We start from the raw sequence: 27,739 nt of genomic DNA, 5'->3' as shown, positions 1-27,739 counted from the left end.
GTCTTATCGTAAGGGAATACAACCTCAATTTGCTCAAGCTTCTTGTAATATTCATTTACTGTTGGAAGTTCATGGGCTGGTAAAACTGACTTTGGCAATGTTATACCGTAGTAATGCCGACCAATGGTAAATATTCAATCATAACACGACGGCAGACATGTTCCTTGGTTCGTTGTTACTGGCTTTGCAAAGATTCGAATATTAGATGAATAGTTATATATAGTATATTTACATATATTACAAATGGATTCATTTCTTATATTTTACCAGAATGTACTATAACAATAGTAAAAGTAACCTAGGTGCATACAAACCTGCCTTGCAAAGTCAACTGTAAATGTTTCTGTCGAGTTAATCTAGCTCCCATAATATGTCTGGTAATCGGGTACACGGTTAAAAGTACAACAACAAAGCTCGTGTATTTACCTAATAATGAGGCATTTATAAGAACATGTGTATGCCATTTCTTGCCCCAACACATTTCTTTTAAACATCTTCTAAAAAGCTTTGCTTCACCAAGCAGTACCATTCTGTGATTTAGAAACTGATAATTCCTGACCACGTATCGACCGATGAATTACTGGAGCCTATAGATGTAAACTACTGTATATATCAGTAACGTTCGCCACTTAGAAGTGGTTTCCTTTGGGAGACTTTGCTCCGTTGGGACGCAGAGAACTGTATATTGATATTGCAATCGTCTGACAAAACTGTCGCGATAGATAAACATAAATAAATCAACTGTTTCTCTGGTTTATTATTGGTCTGGTAACGGCAGACGTCGCTGCCACCACTGGGGTCATAGGGGTCACCGGAGACGACGCAATCACAATCTGCAATATAGCAGCTCCTTTCCCTCCTACACACCGACAAAAACCAGATATATCTCTGTCATTTAAGTAAATCCTTGAAACATTTCATGAAATGAGGTATAACGTGTAACCGCCTGATTCGAAATAAATGTGACCAACAATAAAATGAAGAACTTATTTTGCATTTCAATGAATTCGGGTGGACAATTTCAAAGAAATACACCAATATCAAAAACAATATCTTGGATATGTGTCGTGTTATTTTTAATAGGTCGTCAAAGTTACCTCCTGAAGAAGCATGAACTAGAATATGGGGTTTCCATGGCCTCAAATACAACTTTGATCAACAACGCATTTATGTACCAACTTTAATGCAACTAAAGCCAGTGTGATGAGATTTGATATACAATGTAAATCATATCTTCAAAAATTGCTACAAATGTACGCTAATACAAAAAAAAAAAAAAAAAAGTAATTAAAAAATGTGAGGTGCTTATGCTTTCAATATTGAAAATAAATATTAAAACGTTGATAATTTTTGCATCAGTGTCAACAGCATTTCTCTTTTAATTTGATTATTCCTATGCTTATGAATTTTGGCAATCGCTTGCCAAATCCAGACTTGTTATCTTCGGTGATAATGAACGCAATCTATGAGTTATGTGACAGTGGAAGTACCATAGAGTCCTACTTGATAATGCTGGAGACGTGGTAGAATTTTATCTCAGTGTTCAATGCTTTTACAGGATTATAAACGTCACATATTAAGGAGTAATCCGTTTGAACTTGCCTTTACTGCCTGTACATTTCCCAGTTTTAATCTAATAGCGCAAGCGACATATATAGCCAACACACCATGCGATGATGTTCTATATTTAAACACGATGATTCTGAATGCACGTTTACCTGTCGTCATTAGTCATTATTAATGTATTTTTATACCGACCAAGGCGACAAACTGAAATATATGCTAAGTCACGGAAAAGCGTCATACCTATTTCATAATGTACTTTCCTATCTAGGAAAGAGAACCTGTGCCACTAACCTGAACAATTCCTTAATCGAGATTGTCCTTGCAAAAAAATTGAAATATCTGAATGATATACAAGTGGAGGGCGTCTTCTAAGATTAACACTTGTTAATACCTGCCAATGTGGAAACAGGAAGTGAAATATGTCTCAGTATTGTTTTTTGTTTTAAATTGAAAATTCTATATTGATAAACGGTATAGAAAATTTCAACTAAAGCATTTTATGATTAATGTCACAATTTTATTGGTGGAATGATTTCTTCTATAACACACAGTAGCAATATTCAGATTTCTACATAATCGAATATTTAAGATATATTTTTGAATTAAGCCTTTAAAGATGGTTCTCCAGTTGGGTTCATATGCCATTCAATTGCAGAATGAACTTATCAGACATGGTATTCTGTTCTTCAAAGTAGGGTCGTTTCACGTAAATTCCGACGGTTCGAAAATCTCAGTCTTTGATAAGACTTGTTACCTGTAACTTGTTGTTTTCTTTTAACATGAGTCTCTGTTGCTATATGTCCTCTTATTTCAGTTCTTATTTATCATTTATTTCATTTAGTGTTGATTCTGGATCGTGTATGCAGAAGTCAGTGATCTCGGTTAGGCGAGACTGTAAAAGCTGCGCAATGTCGAAATCTAACAAAGGACGCTGGGCCATGAGATTGGGTAACCAAGCAGTGGTAGTGAAAAATATATATTATTGATCAGGTATATCATGGCTTCCTCTGCGAAGTTCAATGTGATACGCTGTAAGTAAGGCGTGGGAGCAAAGCTAAAAGTAGTCGAGCAAAGAGAAATAAGTCCATTAAAGAACTTATGAACGATTATGGCTTGTAAGGAGATATAACGAAAATGTTAGAGCGGCAATTTCTAAAGAAAACATAACAGATATTGAAGTCATATCAGTATCCTTACAAAATGATAACCATCGTTTAAATGTGGAGAAACAATTAAAACATAAAGAAATAGTGATTTTCGATTAAAGTGAAACTGTTTTATGCTTGGACATATTAGTATGCGGGGTGTGGATTGAGACTTATCATAGGACCGTGGATTTAATACACTATTCATTAATATTGATCATATTGATGCTTACGAAGCATATATCGTCTAATGATAAAGAGGAAATAGGCATGGCACGATTATCTTGCCATAATGCGTGATGAAACGCCGTTTTTATTTTGACAATGCATATGCATGTCTACAGCGCATTTTGTGCGATTGCATTCCGTGCTCCGTATACTGATTGCTCACATATACAGAGTTGGGGCCTTAATGCATGTCAGATGGCGCTCGCTCAATCAGGATAAAACTTTTGTCAATCATTCTAGTTTGATTGAGAAGAAAGGTTGTATAAATTGCATGGATCCACTAAAGAGAAAATATACAAGAAATAAAGGTGCCATGATGGAATAAATGAGAATAAATATTCTTAAGCGATTTCATAAAATGTTTTTCTCTAAAAAATCTAAAAGAAACTTATATGGATATAACCAAACTATATGAACATTTTAAAACTTTAACCAAGAACGATAACTCTGATGAAAATGAAAAGTCCCAGATGATACGTTAACATGTTGATGATATACCTATATATGATGAATTAGGTGTTCCAATTACTTTTGATGAAATAAGTAATGTTATAAAGAATTTAAAAAAGAGGTCTCATGGCCTGGATGGTATCATTAATGAATGTTTTTGGTGGGTAAGCATATTTTATTTTCTAGTTTGTGAACTCTTGTTAACAACATTTGAATTTCTTCCTACTGTCTGGTTAATTGCTGTGATTACCCTGAACATAAGAGAGGAGTTTACATCTATTTTGAATATCAGATTATTAGAATTTTCTCAAACATATTATATAATATCTGATGCTCAATTTCGGTTAAGACCTGGTCGATGTTATTTTCTTATTCTATGATATTTAAATCTTTGAATCATAATAAAAGATTATACTGCTGCTTTGTCGATTTTCCCAAAGCTTTTGATAAAGTTGATAGAGTAAGTCGTGTATAAACTCTCAAAAAACTAAGAGGAAGACTTCTTAAACTTGTAACGTCTATGTATCTACATATATATATGTGTATAAATGGTTATCTGTCAGATTTCTTCGTTAATAATGTCGGACTCTTGCAGGGTAATATTTTATATTTAAATATGTAAGTCTAGTTACGACTTGAAAAAATTAAGCTTATATCTACTGTTGTATGCCGGTGACCTTGTTTTATTTTCTGAATCTGCGGAAGGCCGTCAAGACTTGCTTGATAATCTTAATATCTGTTGTAATGAATGGAATCTTACTGTAAACCTAGATAAAACTAACATTATTATTTTTCCATAAAGGGGGAATATTACATGGTAAAGAGGAACAGTATTACAAGAGTTGTATGATTTCTGGTGTTGATCATATTAAGGTATTTTACTAACAATTCGATAAATATTAATTTGTATCTAGAAGCAACTGGCTGTCCAAGGACATAAAGCTTTGTTTGCTTTACTATCTAAGTGTTCTTGTTTAAACCTTAATTTAAAAACCATGTTCCATTTATTTGATACTTATGTGGGTAGTATTCTTTATTATGCAAGCGAAATATGGGGTTCGTGTAAATTGCCTGATGTAGAACATGTGCATTTGGATTTTTTAAAAATCTGTTGAAAGTATAGAAGTCAGCGTGTAGTAGTAAGGTTTGTTGTGAATTGGGACGATTTTTGAGAAAATATAGAAAGATAAAGTACTGGTTTAAGATGAGACTTTCTGATAACTCTATTGTATCCAAATCATATAATCTAAAATCTGTGTAACAAATGTTTTCAATTGAGTCACTTCTGTTAAGGAAGAATTAGATAATCTAGGTTTTTGTGATATATTGATAAATGCGAATAGTGTTACTCGACCAGATATAATTTTATTGGAGGTTAAGCAAAGAATAATTGATCATGCAAAACAATCGATCATGACTTCATTGGAAGATTCAACGAAATGCTTTATGTATAAATATTTCGTAGTCCGAACGTTTTCTTTGCAGTTCTACGTTAGTGAATATATACTAAAGAACTACTATATATGTTTGACTAGAAACCGTAGGTATTGTCATTCTCTTGCCATAGAGGCAGGACGATATAGAAATATTCCAAGGGCACACATATATTGTAAACAGTGTAACTCTGTTACTGAAGTTGAGAATGAATTCCATTTTTAGGCTAAACGTACTCAGTACGCATAGCCTATTGCGACGGCCTTTCAGACAAAATTTACCGATCCTGGCCTTCTCATTGGCTGAAATATCGAAAAGAGTTAGAGCCCTCTAGTGGCAATTTTCTGCGTAAATAATGCCGCGATGTTTCAAATCGCTATTTTAAAAGCATCCAAAATTAGTTTATTTTTTGATAACAATACGATTTCTATATATTTCAAAAAAGAAGCACAGTGTGGTTGAACTATTGGTAAATTTTGAACAATATATTTTACGGAATTCTCGACATGACGTAAGCGTACAGAACACTGTATGAGCGAGTTGGCGCCATGATAAGAAGCTAGTCTGGGAGCTTGGTTTCAATTATCAACTAACAGCACTTAAAAACAAACAAAACTTACAAACAGAACATCAATTTTGCTTTAATCCTTGTCGTTGTGGAAAGATCGTCTTAATATATAACATCATTTTACCTCATTAGACGTCACAAAATTGGACTGGCGCATACCCGCCCATATGACATTTGTTCAGGATTTTCACATCCACCGCAACGACACTTTTCAAGTTTTTGAAGATAAAAAGTTTGCGCTTCGTAGGCAAGGTACATTTGGTGCTCGTGATTTATGAATTATATTTTTAATACTGTACTGATCATGATGTTGACTTTGTTATAACTTATATTTTTTGTCTTTTAGTTTTATTTGATGAAGGTTGATTGTGCTGATTTCTCAAGGTTTGTTAATGTGTATCAAAGTTCCTTGAAATGAAAATATTCCTTCAAACAAAGCGCGGAAAAAAAACCCCAAAATATTCATGTTTATTATTATCAGTGAACTAAAACGAAATATTTCCATAACATGTTTATTCATTTAGTGTGTCATGGTGACATTATCTAATGCATTGGAGATCAGAAATAGTGGTAGCTATAGTGAAAATATTGTAAATTTTGTATATATATGGAAGTCTGATTTAATCTCATAGAACTATGCCTTTATAGACATAATTACTGGAAGAAAAGTCTAACAATGATACTTCATGGAAGACAGGCATTTAAATACATTTAATGTAATTACTTACACTTTTATCTATCTGAAATGCTGTGTATACCTTATCTACTTTCCTCAACTACAAATATAATTATAATAAGTAAGGACTATTACTTTGCATTACATTCAAAATAAAGAAGTAGGTATAAAGTCCTTTCGATTTGTTTAAATTCTCATATTGATAGGATAGTAATTGCAACATCTTGGGTATTTCAAAGGTTTCATTTAGTCAACTTCATCATAGTGCTATTTATCATTCGGCTTGTTGGCGATAAATATATGGTTGTATGTATTTTGTTAATTTTTTTTTACCTATTTTGATTTATTCACATTATTGTCGTCAAATTTGAAATAAGAATTAAAGAGGCTATAAAATTGCTTAAAATTAAGAAAAATAGCCTCTGGTTCTCTTATTTTAGCAATTTTTGCATTCCAAAGTGTAGCAGTATGGGGAAAGTAATATAGCTTAGCGGTTATTTGTGAACATTTTTCAATACGTTTAGCCTCTCAGTACTTTCAGTACTTTGATTTACTAATATGTAGACAATTCTAAGCCATTCGAGCTGAAAATCTTCTGCCTTTATATTAGTTGGATTATTGAGTATCCACAATATTAAAAAGACTTTGTGTGTTAGGTAAATTTATTTATGAAGCTAGTAAATTGCGAAATCCCTAATTACATGTATATATAGAATGTGTACCAACGGTCTTCATTCTCTATGTTGTATCATGTAATGTATATGTAATATATACTGATGGGTCTAAGGCCTAAAGATGTGATAAAACTAGAATCTTGACAGGGAGACATGAAAGAAAAGTTGATTCGCGGAGATCGTAATTACTGGGTTTGGTCATGGATAGGTAGATAATGACTTGTACCAGTGATTTCAACACTAAACACTGTTGATTAGGGCTAGTGTGAGAGTGCTTGTGTACGTAGGATAAATAAGGGATTATTTGAGAGAGACGTGTCTGATGTCAAAGAAAACTAGCAAAACGCACAAACATCAGGCATTTTTTTCTTCATTTGCATTGTATCTATTATTATCCAGAAGGTTATTTAAGGTCAGTAAATGAGAATGAAAGTTTTGGACTTCACATCATTGGTCTGACGTGTTAGCTGACCATTCTGCGATCTATTGCTTGGCTCTCGGATATCGATTTTGACTGGAATTTTGGGTGCGCACATTGTGTAAGTAGAAGCTTTTTTTTACCATTTTCAGTCCAATAATGTACCTGTACATGTTACGTAAATGCGCACATGAGGCGCGGTTTTAACGGTAAGTCATAACAGAACTTTCAAGTCATCCTGTGCTTTGTTCTGTACAAATATCACGGTTTCTGTGTAAGATATCGACAGTAGACAAACCTACATACCAGGAATTCGTGAGACGCTGGTTGATGAAGAGGGTAGGGAAGCTTTGTAAGTATCGACAAAATGTCAGTGGAAATACTCTACCTTGATATATGAAGATTTAACAAAAGTCACACAAGTGATGAGAACATGTACAGTTAGATACATCAGTTTATTTGTGGTTCAGGACTATCAGAATCCTCTATACCAGACTCGCAATAAGCAAATAGATATATATTTTTAAACACTTCTATCTGTTATATGATCTTTGATGTCTAATATTTAATTGTAATTAAAGAGAAGTTTTTGGTTTATAAAGTGATCATCTAGCTTATATTTCAAGAACATCTGAAGCTGATAGACCATTTTCTGACCGTTCATTCCAAATTCCTACTCTTCTGTTTGAAAAAAACAGTTTGTTTTTGTTTCTGAGCTTAGTTTATGGATCACTTAGGGAATGTTTTTGTGTGCCAATGCCACTTTGACGATCAGCTGCATCTTTCCATAGTTTGATAGCATCAAAACATTCATTACTAAAACATCTCTTATTATTTTGTACAGTTCTATCATCTCTCTCCTAATTTTCCTGAGTGCAATATGGCCAAACAATGAACTAAATTGCATCATACGTTCTATATTTTCACTTTTCAATTATCTACGTGTTATCGGGATAAATGTCCAAAATCTCTGACATAAGTGATAACCGTTGGTAAGTTGGCTATAATAATGACACACTCTTCCTCGAAAGCTCGAACGGTTTCGTTATAGCTGATTGACAGTATGTGGAACCATTTTCAGGTGTTTCCATTGTTGGAGTTGTCAGATTTGCCAATATTTGCCCCCCGTCAAACATTAACCCTGATCGCAAGGTCAACTAGTGGTTGTCCGTGAGCCATTTACAGAGGCGTATTATGGCTGCTAAGAAACGACAACTCTAGTAGAGATTGGCCAGTATTCTCCTGGTTCTTGACCTGTATTGACGCCTTTTAGACCTTGATCTCTATAACCACTCATTGACCTGATCCCAGACCTGTGCTATTACAACCCGTCTGGGATCGATCATTTATGTTATTGACCGAATAGCTGCATTAGATTGCCAATTATACGGTGACGTATATTTACGTGACAAAAGTAGGCAGATAGCAACAGTAGTATCTATATCAGTGTTATATTATAATATGTCTGAGTACAGAAAGATCACAAAGACATAGAAGATGGAATTATTGGATAACAATCATTCTGAAGTTATAAAAAGAAATCAGTATTGACTTTATTCGACCCCGCCGGCCATGTTTCTCAGAAGTTATATAATATTCAATACAGTTTGTAAACAGTTGACAATCGTTGCTGGCAGTATTGTCCGTTTGATGTCAATTTCTGTTTATCTATTTACCCATTTTTACATATTGGCATGCCACATTATGTACACGATCTTTATTGGGAAATTCCAATTCCTTAAAACAGCATTGGTATCTTTTCGTTCAATATTATTGTCCATTTATTTATAAATTATACAAATCAAAGGAGACTTATTATTTGAACTTTCACTTATACATTTGAGCTAATGTGAAATGTTCATCTGATGTATATATATGTACATGATAACAATAAAACATATAACAACATGCGTGCGCCGTACTCTAGACTAAACGCTAAACACAGAAAATATTTACGTTTTAACAGAATCTTATCTGATTGACTGTTTCGGAAAACGTAGACATTCTTTTTCATTGCCCACAATACCATACAACACAATAATCTATTTTTAATGTTTTGTGGAATATTTCAAACATACAACATTAACTCCTCAAAACTTGTAAATCTGCAAGCACATGTGAAATGAGTAAAAACTGATAATTTATGCAGGAATAACAGTTAAACAATATCATACAGTTCCAGACACTGAATAAATGACAGGCAAGTTCTATCAAGTATCAGAGACATCGTAGTAATACATAGACATATCAGGATAGAACAGAGACGATTTTTTTTTATACAATCACAATCAGTTTCTAACTAGTGCAGACAATGAGAAACGTTCTAGATTATTTTACACTAGTGGCATACAAAAAGTTATGTATATATTATATGAACGAATTTACTGGATAACAGGCTAATTATGTGATAAACAAGAATTTGACGTCACACACATGAACAAAGAATAGTACATCTTGTAACATCAATTTATAACAAAGAAACAGTCTGGAGAGTAAAGTTAGCCGATATCTTTTAAAAAAAGTGACATGCATATAACACAAAAAATAAGACTTTACAGACTTGAGAGTTGAAACTGAACACGTATAAAGTCACATATGCATGCATGTTATACTAATATAATGCAAATTCTCGAAGTGTAGTCAATGTATTAACATAACCAGAAGTAAAAATGGTTCAGAGAGCTGATGGTTGGACATCTCATGTCTACAAACCCATAGGACCACTACAAACGAAACAGAAGATAACGGATAAAAATAGACTCTCACAGGGATGATTGGACGGTCTCTACGTGCCAAACTCTGGCTTGTACAAAACAAAACCTATGATCATTTTAACTTAATGATACTGATCACCAATTTCCTCGAAAGTTCCACTTCCTGGGTACCTCAGTAGTAAATGACTTTTGAATATCCATAACATAAATGTCTTCGGATATATCTACTACGCATTCATTTATTTCAAATGTCTTAGTTCGCAATCTGAGCATTGGGTTAGTTGCTGGGAACAACTAACAATATTCATCTCTCTTTAGTTAAAATGCCACCCTTGCTGAAGCACGTGGTTTCAATAACACTTTTACTGATAAATTTCAGTGACATTTAAAAAGCACTTAAAGGGACATAACTCATATAGAAACGTGTGACTACATCGAAGTATTATATCCAAATAGGCTAATTATATCGATGGATAAAGGTGAGATGGAAACGGTGTCTAAATATCAATTCTGCATAATGAAGAACTGGTGAATGGTTCTGACCAACTCAAGATCAACACAGCGAACTTCGATTAACAGCGTTCCTTCATCGAGAACGAGAAGAATTATGCCAGGTTTCAATATCATCATCCATGTTATCCATAAGAGAAAGAAACTGAGAAGGCTCTTGAGAATAGAATTTTTGAACTAAAATGTAGATTCATTTAACTTTGTGGCTGGAGTGCATCAGATTTTTAAAAATATTTTTTTCGATCATTTGAAATTTCCCTCTGTCGCCTCACAAATTACTTTAGACCCTTAAACATGACTGGCAAGTCCTCAATTTGTATTGAAAGGTGTCACTTTATTGTGTGTCTTTGGAAACAACGGCTGCAATAGCCAAACAATTGTAAGGTGCAGTTTTATTAATTATTTAGCTTAACTGTATCTTATTCTAACTACTACAGTATTTGAAGATAATAATAACGATGATAAAAACGGTTCTTAGTGTCAATAACAAAACACTGAAGATGATCATCGTAAATTTATTAACTATTGGGACTTGTAAAGTCAATGGTCGATTAATCCCCTATATAACGACCATTGCCAGTTATGATAATTGCAGCGACTCATTTCAATAAAATAGCTTCAATCTGTAACTGATATAAGAACACAAACGAGGCTCGTCACTATTACTAAATTTTGTATGATTGAAATCACAGTGATTTGGCACGAATTCTCGATCCACGGTCCATATAAAGTGACTATAATACATATATATATATACACATATATATGAACCGTGGGTCGTGTATTCCAAATCCCTGTGGTTGATATTTAATAGGTTAATCCAGAAACCCAAACATCTAGTTTTCCTTGCATCAAATGGGAATAAAAATTCATGTTTGTAAATAATTTACATGGTTTGTTGACTGGGAATGAAAAACAAAATAAGTGAATACAAGCTATATAATCTCCAAGAGTTACTGCTCGTGTCAGTCTGCCAGAGGATATAGCGATAAGTGCGATAACACGGGCTAGTAGGGTAGAGAATTCTTATCGGTTTTAATACACTAGCGGTGTTCTTACTGCATTTTATCAATGATATGTTCGATCTAGATAAGAAGAATTTCATTGCATGCAAAAGCTGTTTTAATTACTATGGAACACCTGGATCGACATGCCACATATAGGTGGCTTTCTATTAACGATTAATGAAAATGTTTATTGTTCTTTATCATTTAAATATACTGTGTATCCCTGTTTGACATTTTGTTCTGACTTTGCCTATTTTCTATGCATACTTATTTCCACGGGGACTTGGCACGGATTCATATGTGGATCGTGGGTTGGGAATTTGTGCAAAGTCCCTGTGGTTGTTTCTGTGATTCTTAGTGTACAATTCAATGTCTATTTTACTCAATATTGGAAGAAAGTTGAAACTATATTTGTATTTGTAAATATGCTTAAGTGTAAAAGGAAAATTGGAAGAAGCAAATCAGCTGATATTGAAAGGACTCTCGTAAAAAACAACTTTTACTCCACTGTTTAACGATCAAATAATTTGCCAACTAACGATATTTATATTACAAATAAAATAACGATATTTGCATAATCGGTATTGATATGTCAGTAATAAATACTAGATGAAATAGATACATAAATAAAATATAACTGACGAACAGATATGGTAAATAGCGTAAGTAGATAGCAAACAGCAACTGGCAACTAGTTAACGACACTTACAAAAGAAAAAAATACCCCCAATAAAAGAAAAAAACTGACAGAAGGATTGAATCCTGTTTATCTCTTAAACTTATGATTTAAGCTGATATAATTTACATTAGAAATTTAACACAAGGGACAATCGTCCAGTGTCTTACGATCGCTTTGGATTTGCCTAAATAGCCTCTTAGGCTTTAAAATTGTAACCCCCTTAATATCACTGACTAGAAGACTAAGAGCGAAGCTGTTGTAAAGTGAAGTCATTATTTGGCTGTACTGTAGCTAACTGGTATCTTGGGTAAGGACATAGGGACACTTGAAGACCTATTTTTGGAGCAGAGACAAGCCCAACATCTTCCATTTTGTGTAATTTCTCACATCGGTCCGATAATGTAGCCTGTGTTGGTATGCATTTATTTGCATACATGGTACATAGTTTCACTTAAAATTCAATGCAGCTAATAAAACCAACCGGTCGAGAGGTATTCTTGTTTAAATTAACAGGTTACTTGGCAATATTTTCACGATGAAATATAATGAGATTTTGAAACTTTTTGGTTCATTTGCATTTATTTCTACGGGGTAGCATGGGTTACGTCCCCTTATCGCTTGTCGGGTCGTAGGCACGTGAGCACACATGTTGAATGGAGTCGGTCATGGATGAGTGATTTTATCAGTTTTGTTATATAGGTATCTGTTGTAGCCCACATATTTGTTACACATCTGACATATCGGCCTCATTTGAATTTAAATCCATGATAGCATAAATATACATGTTCAAAATCACAAACAAAAAATGTCCACCTTCAAAGAGTGTTACAATTCAGTTAAACAATATCTGTTCAATAAAAACATCACATTTTAACATATGAGTGCATATGGTCAGTTATTAATAGTTTACCTGGACAGGTGTGAACTATAGCCATCTCTTTTATTGGCTAATTTCTCATCGTCTGACTCTGTCCTATATGTACGAAGAAATCAACAGATTTGACCAGAGGCGTATGATAAAGACACCTCTGGATTTGGTTTAGAATAAATAAAACTGCGAGAAGATCTAGAATTTGAAAATACATTTGAACGGAACAATTAATTACTACTGTAGTAATGAAAATTTGAAAAATAACAATGAAAACTCTTGATCAAAGATTGGAATCGGAAGGGATCTACAACATCTACCGTTAACCCATTACACTAAGGGAAAGAAGGACAATAATTAGAAATTAATATACCGCAGCATCTTTAAAAAGACCTTTTCTCTACTGTGGCAATGCTTCCAGTCAACATAAATACATAGTACATGACTATTCTCGAATTCATTAAATTCCTACATTTTATTTCCCACTATGATTTATGACTTACATTTATAAATAGCAGTCAATGAGTCAATTTATTTATGTAATGTTTGGTTGTTGCAACATCAGTTCCTGTTCTTAATTTTCAAGCAACAAGTCCGTGATTTTCTTGGTATGTTGAATATAATGATATACGATGTACTATATGCGATACTAGCTCGATAAATCTTTTAACCAAATATTGAAAGTCACTGAAACTCAGTGAGCTCTTGTGAATGGATCAGTCTGTAGGTTGTGCGAAGGGCAACACCGTCTTATTATTGATAATCATAAGAGATAATAGAATGACAATATTCAGAAAAATATCGATTTAGATAATAATTTGATTTAAAACTCAGATATATGTATGCACTATTTTACAAGATATGTGTTAAAAAGGTCAAAATCTTTTAGACACATATGAAAAATAATAAATATCCAGAGGAGAGTTGTCCGTTACGTTTAAGCCATGTTGCGTGACCTTGTCAGCACGGCCTACCATATATCCCGGTCCCTGCCGTCTGTTTTTTGTTTTATGTATTTTTCGCATTTTGAATTAGCTAGATGATTTGTTTTTTCTTATTTGTAAACATTATTTGACACCGTTGTCCTGGTCTGGGTTTAGTTCGTTCCGCTTTTATTGACGCATTCCGTAATCTATTGTTACTTGAGCTGCTTGCATATAAGATGGCTGGAACGATCCAGGAGGTTCATATTCAGAATAAATCAGGTTAAACAAAGGATCCATTAATTTACATTACAGCTCAAAATGTTCAAATTCTTAATTTTACAGAAAATTTACAACAACAATTAAAAAAATGCATTCCGTGTTCACACTCTCAGGGCACATCTTTTAATGTCCCATCAACTCCTATTCTTTTTTGAGCCTGTTTCAATCATTTCAACCGCACATTCAGAAGCGATCTTGATTTCATCATCCAATGTTTGTGTACAGAGGCCACCTGTGGTTGTTTTTTGCCGTTACTTTGCCATTGACTTTTTAACCGTTATTTCAGACTGTTTATGACCACAGTTCTCATCGGACAGATCATTGCTTATGTTTTTTCTCACACAATGAAGTTGAAATTTTGATATCATCGTTAAAACGTCCAGAATATCCCGCCACGTGTACAGGCATTTAGTAAACAGACACCGGTTGTTTCGTCACGGTCTCGTCATCTTGTTCACGTGTAAAACATAACATAGCGACCGATACTAAACAGTGAATATGACCAAAACAGAATATCGGGTGGGAAGTGGTGAAGATACTGAAATGCAATTTGACCCAGAGAAAGGTAAGACTCTGCTCGCCAAACCGTTAACGGGAGTTTAACTGTTTATGGAGTTCCGCCATAAGATTTATTATTCGGTATAATCGGCAGGATGCGGTGGAGTTCGCAGTATGTCCTCTCAGCTCTGTAAACTGAGTGAAACCGAAATATAATAAGTTGAAGAAAACAGTCAACTATACGATTTAAAACAGTATGACCCTACTTTGTTTAATCATTTAGCTGTTTTCATATGACTTTTATAGCGTTAAGGCATTGTCATATAGGATGCATATATATTTTCATTTGCCTTCAAAATTCAGTCGTTTGAAAAGGCCATTACAACGCAACACAAACAGAGAATAATGACAAGGTCTAGCCCAGTCCTATAATATATACCACGGAGGGCTCATATCGTAATCAACATAGACAGAGAATAATGACAAGGTCTAGCCCAGTCCTATAATATATACCAGGGAGAGTTCATATCGTAATCAACATAGACAGAGAATAATGACAAGGTCTAGCCCAGTCCTATAATATATACCACGGAGGGCTCATATCGTAATCAACATAGACAGAGAATAATGACAAGGTCTAGCCCAGTCCTGTAACATATACCACGGAGGGCTCATATCGTAATCAACATAGACAGAGAATAATGACAAGGTCTAGCCCAGTCCTATAACATATACCACGGAGGGCTCATATCGTAATCAACATAGACAGAGAATAATGACAAGGTCTAGCCCAGTCCTATAATATATACCACGGAGGGCTCATATCGTAATCAACACAAACAGAGAATAATGACAAGGTCTAGCCCAGTCCTATAATATATACCATGGAGGGCTCATATCGTAATCAACACAAACAGAGAATAATGACAAGGTCTAGCCCAGTCCTATAATATATACCACGGAGGGCTCATATCGTAATCAACATAGACAGAGAATAATGACAAGGTCTAGCCCAGTCCTATAATATATACCACGGAGGGCTCATATCGTAATCAACATAGACAGAGAATAACGACAAAGTCTAGCCCACTCTTGTTATATATACCAGGGAGGGTTCATATCACGATTTATTAAACAATTTTTAGAAACAATTTTTCTTTTTCGTTGTTTCATGGTCATATCGATATTTTAAGCCGCGCTTGTTAGTGCGTTATGTTGAAATGTCTAAAGAAAAGACAAATGCAGGCTACACACTCTAGTAAACAACAAAACAGAAAAATAATTTCATACATAAATTTAAATGTTGACAGTTATTTCTTTTTATTTATACTACTTTTATAAATAATTTTATCATTCATTGGACATTATATACACTGACAGAACAGCCAAACAACTGATGAAATAGCTAAACCGCTGATTCCATTTTAGGGGGGAAGAGTTGTCAGACTTGACGTTCACAATGTGTATAGACTGTTCAGGCCAAATAGAGAATATACATGTAATTTGATATATAATTGGATATTTAATATTTATCTTATTTTTGGGTTTTACAGATGCAAATTTGTAATAGTAGAAATATGAAATATTTGGTTTTATTATTGCCTTTCGAAGGCATGTAATATAGGACTATAGGTAGATGCGAATCAGATTTTCTGTCTGTGGACTGTAGTCAGAAAGCTCATCTTAAAGTTTTCATCAAAATTCTTCTAGACACCGCAGATGTATTCACCATCCCACTGAAGTTTTGTTGCACCTACACTTATTTCTTTTAATCTGTCTATTTTCATTGCATTTTCATGCACCTTGCATAATCATTGTATACTTAACCTTGTCTGGAGAGTGGTTATTTGAAACTTTTCGGATCAGACAAGTTTTAGACGAGCTATATATATACATTGTAGGTGGAATATGATCCAATATTCCTCAGTTTTTTGTGTTTTACGAAAATTCTAATTTAATTCATATACAAATGTAAATGTAGTTACGATTTGTCCATTATTATACTCTCTTGCCTTACAGTACCATGGTGGACCTCCAAACGCCTACAGCTAGCAGTGCTGGGATTTTTTGGGTTTATCAATGTTTACACATTAAGAGCCAATATGAGTGTAGCTGTTGTGTGTATGGTAAACTGGACAGCAATACATGAAAGCAAGGGAAATACTTCAAATGACAGTACAGAAAAGTTGATATCCAGCAGCTGTGGCCTTGTGTCAGCTGGATCCAATCTTACCAGTAAACAACAGTTTGAGGTAAATGAAAATTATCCTTCCTTGCTGTTGGGACACTTGCCTTCAAGGTAGACATACAGATGTAGTTGCTAAACGTTGATAAGGTAACCTGAACTATAAAGATTAGTGCTTCTACATTATTCCCCTTCTTCACCAAGTCTTTATCATCATAAACAACCATTTTTTCTGAAATAAGAGCTATTGGGAAAGTTTTTTTATAATTATGTAATAAAACAGACAAATACACCACATGAAAAGGCAATATAACTATGCTATGCTTATACAAAATCAAATTTTAAAGTTTTCAAGTAAGATATTGTATTTTCTTTGATTTTCTGTAACAGCATACAGTGCTAAATTGACATTCTTTATCATTACATAAGGTGGAAGTTATGAAATTCAATGGGAAAGAAGAATATAGAATAGGATGTATTATTAGTAATTGTTACTACAGAAGTGATATTCTATAAACACCATCATTTTAAAGAAATAAATTTGAAAATTTGAAAATGTGAAAGCACAGATAGGTTCCTCCATCTGTTTTTAATGTAATGTGTATTATTTTATGCATATATGCAAATAAATATTCATTGAAGCTTTTGTAAATAGAAATCTTAAAATAACATGCTGACTTGTTCAAGAATGTAAAAATAGTGATGGTTAAAACTTTTAATTTTTTTTCATAGGATGGCGAGTTTGTATGGCATGAAGATGTGCAGGGCTCTGTACTGGGTGCCTTTTTCTGGGGCTATTTAGTAACACAGATCCCAGGGGGCTGGGTAGCAACACGATTTGGAGGAAAGAGAGTCTTTGGTCTGAGCATGTTGGCAGCATCCATAGCGACTTTTGCCACTCCTGTTGCTGCCCGGACAAGCTATATATTCCTGATTGTGCTGCGTATCATCCTTGGAATATGTTCCGTAAGTGTGTCAAAAGCAGTACACATACAGATAAAATACTGAATTTAGGTTCTAGGTTCAGCCACACGAATTCTTTATACTCTTTCATAACCATACAAAATGTAAACAGTTCTCCAATTCAAACTCAGATTTAATTAATGGAAAGAGGGTTAATATGTGAAAGGGAAAAAATAAGACCCTGGAGATATTTGAGAAAGTATGAGCTAATCTCTGTCATATGGTACATCATAGGATTACTGAATGTTGCATACTAATCTACAATTTGTTTTTGTGCAGGGAGTGTCATTTCCAGCAATGCATGCACTCTGGGGAAGCTGGGCTCCACCTCTGGAACGAAGTAAATTAACAGCATTCACATATGCAGGTTATTATATATATTCACATTTTAATGTTTTGATTGATGGATGATTTTTTAGTACCCTGATGATGAAACTGGAGGGGACTAAAGTGTTTGTCGTTGTTTGTCTGTCTGCCTGTATGGCTGTCTGTCCAGTTTCCAGATGATAACTTGATTAATGGATGACTTATTAGGTTGAAACTTGATACAATGTTAGGTTAGTAGGAGACCTAGTGTGGGATTGTGCTTGTGGTCAAAAGGTCAACCATGAAGGTCACTATTGCTAAAAATAGACTTCTGGTTTCCAGATGATAACTTGAGCTAGGGATGACCAATGCGGTTGAACATGATAGAAACAACCGTTATTAACCTCTACATGACCATCAATGGTTTTCCTGTTACATAATTATCCATTTCAATTCCAAATTTCAAAATCAAGTCATTTCAAACACCAGTATGAGAATGGGATTGTATTTGGAGTCAAAATGTCAAGTATGTTCAATGTCGCCAAAAATATTTTTTAGTTTTCATATGAAAACCTGGCTCATTGCTGACTGATATTGATAAAACTTGATACGATGTAATTGATGTTAGTTTGTGATCAGGTGGAGATTATGATTGTGTTTGGGTTGCTGGCATTAGACTAAGATATCCATTGCTGAATTATTATTTCAAAATATCTACAGTTACAATAATAGTCATTGACAATGCCTGAAAAAAGACATTTATCACACACATTCGTTTCCATGATGACAACTTCTGTGAAGAAGAATGTACTTCTATCAATAATCTATTTCTGATGCTAATTATGGCATATTTTGTCAGGGGACATGTGTTGCTTGCACCATTAACTGTAAGCTTGTTGCCTTGAGGATTATAGCAAAATGATTTAGCTCTACTGATAGTTACACAACTCCGATACAGTCTTCCTTTCATAACAAAAAAGGAAAATGAAAACAAACTGAAGATTTTCAGAAAAAGTGATATTGAAGAACTGTTGTTGAGTTTTAAAGCCATTATGGCCTGTAAAACATGCTAAATATAAATCTATGTTATTCCAGGTGCACAGCTAGGAAATGTGATAACCTATCCACTATCTGGTATGCTGTGTAAATATGGATTTGATGGAGGTTGGCCATCCATATTTTATGTATTGGGTAAGATCTTTACTGATTTATTTGTCTTTGAACTCACTTGGTGTTATCAGAAACCAAAATTAATGAAAAAATAGGTCAGAGATACATGGGTGTTTTTCATTGTATTTTCTACCCAAATACGATAGAAGTGGTTATTTTTCATCATCTGTGGTAGATTTTGTCTAGTTATTCATAACTCACTGTGTATTGTTTGTATGGGTAGGGATGGAGAATATCCTGTGTATTGTTTGTATGGGTAGGGATGGTGAATATTCTGTGTATTATTTGTATGGGTAGGGATTGTGAATATCCTGTGTATTGTTTGTATGGGTAGGGATGGTGAATATTCTGTGTATTATTTGTATGGGTAGGGATGGTGAATGTCCTGTGGGTGATGATATGGTGTTTCCTGGCCAGTGACAGTCCGAGTGAACATAAAGGTATCACTAAGGAGGAAAGAGATTACATAGTTTATGCTCTGGCCAAATCTAAACACAAGGAATCATCAGACGAGGTGAGTACATACCAGTGATACAAATAGATAGATAGAACTTCGTCACTAGTATTAAAAATTACAGTCAATCAATTAGAAACATGAAATGAACATAAAATACACACCTTCGAGAGTTATATTAAGTTACAATGAAAAAACAAAACTGAATTTTACATAAGCTGCAATGAAAAAATGTAAATGATTTGCAATTACAGTTAGTTTTATGTGCTTTGAAGTGAAACCTATAAAAGAATAATTAAGATCTTGACAAGTGTGATCGTGACTTTTCAGTGGTCATCCTGCAGATTGAGGCTTTTGTTTACACTTTGTGTTTAGCTCTGTATTTGTTCCCACCAAGACAGAAATAAAAGCATCATTTAAACTATAAGTTTACGTATTTCACAAATTTGCATCTGTGTGGTCAAGGGAGACTTTTCTGATGCAATGCACACATACAAAATATATATGACATTGTGTATTGCAGATCTGGCTGTTAACATTGTATATTTATTTCTGTGTTTCAGAAGGTAGATATTCCCTGGCTTAAATTTCTCACTTCTGGCCCTGTTATTGCCATAATCATTGTCAACGTGATGTCTGATTGGGGAGCTTACACCCTGCTCGCCAATATCCCGTTATACCTGAAGGAGGTGCTCAAGTTTGACATCACCACGGTAAGATTTGTTTTACATCTAAGAATTCTGTTCTACATCAATCACATTAAATGTTTAACTTTCAAAGTCTAGCCTTCTTTATAAAATGACATTTAAATTGTGGGACAGATTTGTATATATCATTTCTAGGATAAGGTTGCATGAAGATCCAGAAAGATATAGATGAAATCAATGTACAGACCTCATAGGAGTTGTAACAAAGAAAACACCTAAGAGATTAAAAATTAAGGAAATTATCAGTATGTCTGAATTATTTCCTTTCTTTCATTTGACAAAATATTTGAAAAGGCGTAATTATCAATAACATGTATTTTGGTTAATGGTTAAGTGATTAATATACACATATTGTCAATGGTATTGTGGTATTGATGTTTCAGAATGGCTTATACTCTGCTCTTCCATATGTTGTTTTCTGGGCAACAATTAACATTGGTGGATGGTTAGCCGACTTCATGATGAGGAAATACTTTACAGTAACTATTACAAGGAAGTCCATCAACACTTTTGGTAAGCAGTAAAAAGACTGAAGTAATTTTTTAAAGCATAATGCATTTATGTTTTTGAGTAAAATTATGTCTGCTAAATAGTTAAAATCTGTTTGATCATGATAGGATTTAGTCATGGATGGTCATGAATTCTTCTTGGCAGCAGGCCTAAACATCTCTTCCATTCATTAACTGTATATTATAATCCTGTCTACAGGTATGATTATGCCTGCGCTTATGCTGATTGGCCTGGGATATGTGGACTGTAGCTCTCCAATGCTTGCGATAGCCCTGTTGACCCTCGCTGTAGGACTGAGCGGTTTCCAGTACAGTGGCTGGCTGGTCAACCATGTAGACATTGCTCCCCTTTACGCCGGCATTCTATTTGGAATATCCAACTCGATTGCTTCTGTCACTGGATTTGTTAGCCAGCAAGTTGTTGCTGCAATAAGGAAAATGGTGGGTTACTGTCATAAGTTTTGAGTTACCTCCCTTCATTTGTATGTGCTTGGTACTTTGTTGATCCTATGTACAGCAATATATCTTCATCATCAATTCACCAAAGATATTGAGCTATTTCAATACTTATGTAGAATTCTGAAAGCTGTTATGGCTGATTACCCAAAATCATATCCTCCTGTAGTATTGTATAGTGTAAGTATTTTACCATATCAGTACAGCTGTAGTCAAACTAATACATACCCTTAGAATTTCATTTTACGTTTGGTGTTGATAATTATTCTGTTTGTTTGAAGACAATCCTTGTTACAAATGCTGTTTGTTGATAAGTTAGGTGATTTGAACTGCATCATTCTTCCTTTCGAAGAATACAGAAGAAGGGAAAACAGTGAAGATAACAGTACTCTATATGATAACTGAAATCATGCTTAAAAATTCACACCACTTATGTGGTCATTGATTTTTAATCTGTTTAGAATTCTATAGTTTAGGGAAAAATTGAATTGAATTCTTCTGCTTGGAGTCTTTGAATTAGAAAGAATTTGGTGAAGAAAATAGTTATTCTTTAAGATTATATCAATATCTTTTTTATCTTTATAAATGTAAGCTACAAAATTGACAGTTTTTGTAACTTTTTTGTAGGAGGGTCTGGACATGCGATCTCAGTGGCAGATTGTCTTCTTTGTGGCATGTGGTATGTATGTATGTGGAGCATTGATATTTATTCTTTTTGGAAGTGGAGAACTTCAGCCATGGGCGATGGAGAAAAAGAAACCAGAGGAAGAGGAGCTCAACGTGGATATAGAGTTACACCAAGCCCCTGATAAAGAGTCGTCACAAATGAATGGAGCAGGTGTTATTGTCGTATAATACACGATAGCTCTAGGGTGGAGTTTTAAGTTGCTACAATTTAACTAGTCATTCATAATTATCATTTTACAAAGATACACAGGGTGGAACCAATGCTGTAATTTAAAGAAGGCGGCTCTAGCTTTCCTTCACTCTTTGGTTGGATACCCGAAGGTTTGCAGGGCGGTTGTGTCGTAGGGTAGATCAACACTTGGTAAACAACCACAACAGCTTCCAGGTATGTTTTTACAATTTATTATGATCTTCATCGACATGTTTCACCCTTATCAGGCTTCATCAGGATAAATCTTCATCAATTTTTATCACTTAAAGTATAAAAATTGGTGGGGGGGTGGGGGGACAACATTTCTACAAATAATTACTATTATGACGTCCAACTGTAAATAACTATGTCATGTTGGAAATGTTGCGTCTGTAAACTTTATACTTACTGGGATAGAAATTGATGTAGATTTGCCCTGATGAAGCCCGATAATGGCGAAACATGTTGATGAAGATTATAATAGATTGAAGAAACACACTCGAAAGTTGTTGTGACTGTAATGATTTTGCCAACTTGACATGTAGGTATGACCAATTTAATATGTCACACACCTTATTCCACCTAATCAGTTTCCAATGCACAGTAAAGCTCAAGAGGATGTGCTGTATAAAACCATTGTTTTTTTATGTGAATTCAGGGTTTTAAAAGCCAAAATAGGTCAGCATTAGAAGAAATGGAAGTCTCTGATGTGACAGTAAGGTCAAATACAGTAATTATTTTAAATTCATTAATTTGATATTTTTCTTGAATTTGCCAGTATGTACTTGTTAAAATTTTATGATTGCTGATTAATTACAGTCTCATAAATGTGATATTATTATAAGAAATCTAAACCAATTTGTTAAGTGATAAAAACAGATTGATCAACGTTTATTTTTAGTTCACCATCATCAGACGGGGACTATTCAAATCACCCTACATCAGTGGTAGGTGGTCACCATCATCAGGTGGGGACTATTCAAATCACCCTACATCGGTGGTAGGTGGTCACCATCATCAGACGGGGACTATTCAAATCACCCTACATCGGTGGTAGGTGGTCACCATCATCAGGTGGGGACTATTCAAATCACCCTACATCACTGGTAGGTGGTCACCATCATCAGGTGGGGACTATTCAGATCACCCTACATCAGTGGTAGGTGGTCACCATCATCAGGTGGGGACTATTCAAATCACCCTACATCGGTGGTAGGTGGTCACCATCATCAGGTGGGGACTATTCAAATCACCCTACATCACTGGTAGGTGGTCACCATCATCAGGTGGGGACTATTCAGATCACCCTACATCAGTGGTAGGTGGTCACCATCATCAGGTGGGGACTATTCAAATTACCCTACCTCAGTGGTAGGTGGTCTGTCCGTCTGTTTTGTTATTGTTGTTTCTTAACAGGTTCTGGATGGATCTTTCTCAAATTTCAAATGTAGGTTATCTTTAGTCTTTAGTTGTGTCCGTTTGATTTTGGGAATGATAAGAAAAAAAAGTGGTTTCCAGGCAACTGTCTTGGATTTGGCAGTTAAAGATTACCATCACTATTTCTGAAAAGTAATGGTTCAAATTTCATACCATAAAGAGTAAAAACAGAGAAGAGAAGAGAAAAGAAGGGAAAAGAGCAAATAAAGATCAAACAATGGTGGGTTCCAAGATCCCTCTGGGATCTCTTTGTTAAGTTATATATGGGTTTATGTTGCACATTAACCAGCTCATTTTTGGGTTTTTTTTAGAAGCAGTGTATGTTGAATCATTTAACTGTACCTAATTATCTATAGACACATAATGTTCTATGAAACAAAATGTAAACTTGTCTCTAGTCTTAACTTGGGGTGCAATTTACATATTGAGAGAGAACAAAGGGAAGTAAGTACATACAATGAATATAGTTTAAAATTGGAAAGTGATGTTTTAAAACACTCCGATAAAGTTATGACTGAAATTTCTTCTGTAACATATCAAGAAAGAAATATATCTAATTGACTTGATTGTATTATGATGTATTGTTATCAGATGTTGTTGATCCTACTATCTGTCAGTGGTAGAAGGTACTGAGATAAATTTTGACTTTAAAGCTAGATTCTTTCACATAAAGTTATTTATCATTTGATATGATCATTTGATCAATACTGAAGAATTTGAAGAATGAGAATTTGCTTCCACTTAGCATGGTAGACGTCTTTTATGACTGAAAATTCTAAGGCAAAGGGTCACTATATTTCTAACAGAACCTTTATGTAAATATCTGAAATTTCAATGGTTTTAATCAAAATAAAATGGATTTTTTTGTCGTGATAATTATGATGTATTTAAAGGAAAATGTGTTCAGTTTCAGCTTTAAGCATTTATTGTTGTCTTGATTAAATTTGATGATGAATTTCCCTAAATATGTAACACTATCAGTTTACAATCTTTTAATTGATTTGGTGCTATGTTGGTTGAACTTTATCTTTTGACTAGCCTGTAATGCTTTGTAGATATGCTCCTTTTTATTAATGAAGTTATAAGTAGGTATGTATTGCTGAAATATATTGGTATAGTCCAGAGGTGTTACAGCCAAGTGACAGTTTTAACCTATTTTTTTATGAATATGCACTATCTCAAATATAGTAATACAGAAGACTTCTCATTTAATTTGATGACTTTTAACCATTAAATTCAATAACGAGAATGCTATTTCACAATGCTAAAATGTTATGACTGATAGGATTTTTGAAAATTATTAATGAATTTCGATAATATCTTGCCATCCATTAAGATCTGCTTATACGTGTATAGATAAAGGTCTGTGTTTTTGTCTTGTATTTAATGAAATACATTATTGTATGAATACTTTGGGTATGTACTTGTATTAAAGTATATACCCATAGCATTTAGATAGCGTTATAGTAATCTGCGGGTAATGAGGATGATACAGTTGATGAGTTAACAATTGATAGTGTTTTATTATCTTTTAATGTAGACTCATGGATAAAAGCTTACGGACAGATTTCAACTGTAACTCATCACAAAATATATATCATGTAATTATTTTAAAACTGAAATGAAGTTATTGAATTTTGACTTCAAAGGAACAGTTTTTGCATTAGCATTTAGTTGTCTTCCTTTAGACTATTTTTCTTTCCAGGGTTTGACCTTTGCTATGATTCAGGAAAATTAGTGGAATGATAAAGACTAGACACTGTTGAATTATATGATAGTAAATATGATTCAAACCTCAAACAAATTTTATGTATAGTCACAAATGTAATGTACCCTGTAGCATTTTTCATTAGCTGCTCAAACCACTCAGAAATCAAATGGAATGTCATATATGGACAATGACATTGTGTTGTGAATTAGAAATGGTTACCATGGTTTGGTTTTGTCCTCCCCATTTTTAGTTTAAAACCTGTGAAATTGTAAAATTTCTGTGTGAAGTGATAAAAATGATCTGAAATTTGTTTTCATTTCATATGAGAAGTTATTTTTCCAAGTCCCACAAAAATAAGAACTTAAAAGACATTTGACAAAATCTTACGAAATGAAACTCATTTGAGATCCTGTTTCATTATATACATTCAAGTGTAATATCTAACATAAACCTGAAACTAGATTGTCATCTATTAAGTAAAAGTTTATAAGTATGGTTGATCCAAACCTTGTTTTTCAAATTTTTCAAATTCAAATGCAAACCTAAATTTTTGCTTTGTAATTATCCTTTTTCTAAAGTGACCAAATTCAAACGTTTTAAGTTGAACTTATAGGTTTAGAATTTCATAACTTTTGCAACCATTTTTGTCAATAAATAAAAGTAAACATTTCCTTTTTAATTGTTGGAAGGAGAAAAATACAAGTACTTATAGTAGATATGATATGCATTTAATGTAATGAATAAGTTTTACATCACTACACATCCTCCGTCCTTCCCTTTGTGTAATGTATTGGACATTCTAGTCGACCAGCATTACGTTTTGTTGGTTTTTATTTTTTTTTGTAATTTTGAAACCATGTTATTTATTGCTGGAAGAAGGATTGTAGCCAGAATGATATTTATATCATATTGATTCTACATCAAGAATGAGGGTGAGGGATCACACAGCTTCATAGTAGGTTGTGGGCTTATTACAAAACAACAGCACAGCATATGTTGGCATTACTACTGCAACAGATGTGAATGGATGAGCGTGGTACCAAGCACGGACTTGCTGCCTGTCAGATATAACCCCAACTCTCCCCCATTAAATGTAATATAATTTTCATGTAGTGTTATAATGACATTCGCAATTAAGAATGTATGAGTGACAGATATGATTTTTCACTGCCTTTTGTGTCAAATTAGGAAATATTTTAACGTCACAAACAAAATTGCTGAACTTGAAATTTAGAAATTATATTTGTTTGAAATGTTATTTCAGCATAATCATATATGTATATCCTTTTCGTTTACATTTAGGCATTGATATGTAAATATAATGTTGAAGTTTAAATTAGCCAAATTGAAACACAGACCTGAGTAGATATAGGATATTATTTGAAGCAAACAAATCCATGTGCGAGACTTTTGTTTATGCATACTTGCCAACTTTACAAAATCCTCGGGGGTTATGAGGACGTGGAAGACATTTCTGACATGACATGATACCTTGGGTGTCGTGACCTCTCACAGAGTAAAGGTTGAAAGGTTATTAATTAATGTATCGTTAATAAGTATTTTTAGATAAGTTTACGTTAATAATGTACATGTCATACTATGAAAGATAAAAGTGTTGCAAGCAAGGGTAAGTTGGGATTTACAGATAGTGTAAATCATCTTTAAGATCAAATTTATACTAAATGTTTTGTTTTATAGAAATGTTACTTATTGAGACTTGTTAAATAATCCAGAGTGTATTATTGTGTATCAATAGCTGGCTGACCGTCTTCACTGTCTGTTGAATTACGGAAAGGATTATAAAAAGTCCAGCAGTGTATTCTTGGCTTGAAATATCATAAATTAGCAGTATTGATGTTTATTACAGATATCGATTATGAATTTAGGGTAGAAGTTTTTATTATTTGTAGAGTTTTGTTTAGTTTGTCAAATAAGTCATGGACAAATTTTAGAGTAGTGTTTGTAATGGTAACTAGTGAATAGTTTTATAGGAACACAACTTAGATGTCATCTAAATCTACCTGTTATTAGACATAGTTTTTGAATTTTGTCAAAAGTGAGATAGACATGTATATTTTTGTTAAAATTATACTTTTCAATAAAAGAATAAAAATAATTAAAGAAGAATTGATTTGCCCATAAAATTCAATTAAATAATCATATTACTTTTTTTAGTGTTTATTTATTCCTATCAAATATTTTTTTAATTTGTTTTCACTTCATCAAATTGGCTTGAAGTTTTGATGAATTGCAGTTTATTTTCAGAATACAATGCAAGATGTTTGAAGAAAGATGAAAAACTTATCAAATTGTGATAGTGCCAA

At 33.7% G+C, this 27,739-nt stretch overlaps 1 protein-coding gene across 1 annotated transcript; it reads left to right on the top strand.

Annotated features, from left to right (window-relative positions):
* Nucleotides 1-14,641: 14,641 nt before the first annotated feature.
* Nucleotides 14,642-22,245, top strand: LOC132563784 (uncharacterized transporter slc-17.2-like). Its single transcript, XM_060228536.1, has 10 exons — nt 14,642-14,707; nt 16,660-16,892; nt 17,558-17,791; nt 18,068-18,155; nt 19,190-19,285; nt 19,636-19,778; nt 20,282-20,431; nt 20,809-20,938; nt 21,134-21,375; nt 22,018-22,245. The coding sequence occupies exons 1-10, from the start codon at nt 14,686-14,688 to the stop codon at nt 22,243-22,245; spliced, it is 1,566 nt and encodes a 521-aa protein (XP_060084519.1). The 5' UTR covers nt 14,642-14,685.
* The last annotated feature ends 5,494 nt before the right edge of the window (nt 22,246-27,739 follow it).

This window comes from Ylistrum balloti, unplaced genomic scaffold, assembly GCF_031769215.1.
Source record: "Ylistrum balloti isolate Yb309-2 unplaced genomic scaffold, AGI_CSIRO_Ybal_v1 Utg371860, whole genome shotgun sequence".
Classification (NCBI taxonomy): Eukaryota; Metazoa; Mollusca; class Bivalvia; order Pectinida; family Pectinidae; genus Ylistrum; species Ylistrum balloti.
This window is presented reverse-complemented; position numbering and strand designations above follow the sequence as displayed.

Bases quoted from the DNA above. Each gene is read 5' to 3' on its own strand.
- LOC132563784 (XM_060228536.1), top strand. From the start codon at position 14,686: ATGCAATTTGACCCAGAGAAAG. The intron at 20,432-20,808 runs GTAAGATTTGTT...TTGATGTTTCAG, and splicing joins TCAAGTTTGACATCACCACG to AATGGCTTATACTCTGCTCT. The intron at 20,939-21,133 runs GTAAGCAGTAAA...TCCTGTCTACAG, and splicing joins GAAGTCCATCAACACTTTTG to GTATGATTATGCCTGCGCTT.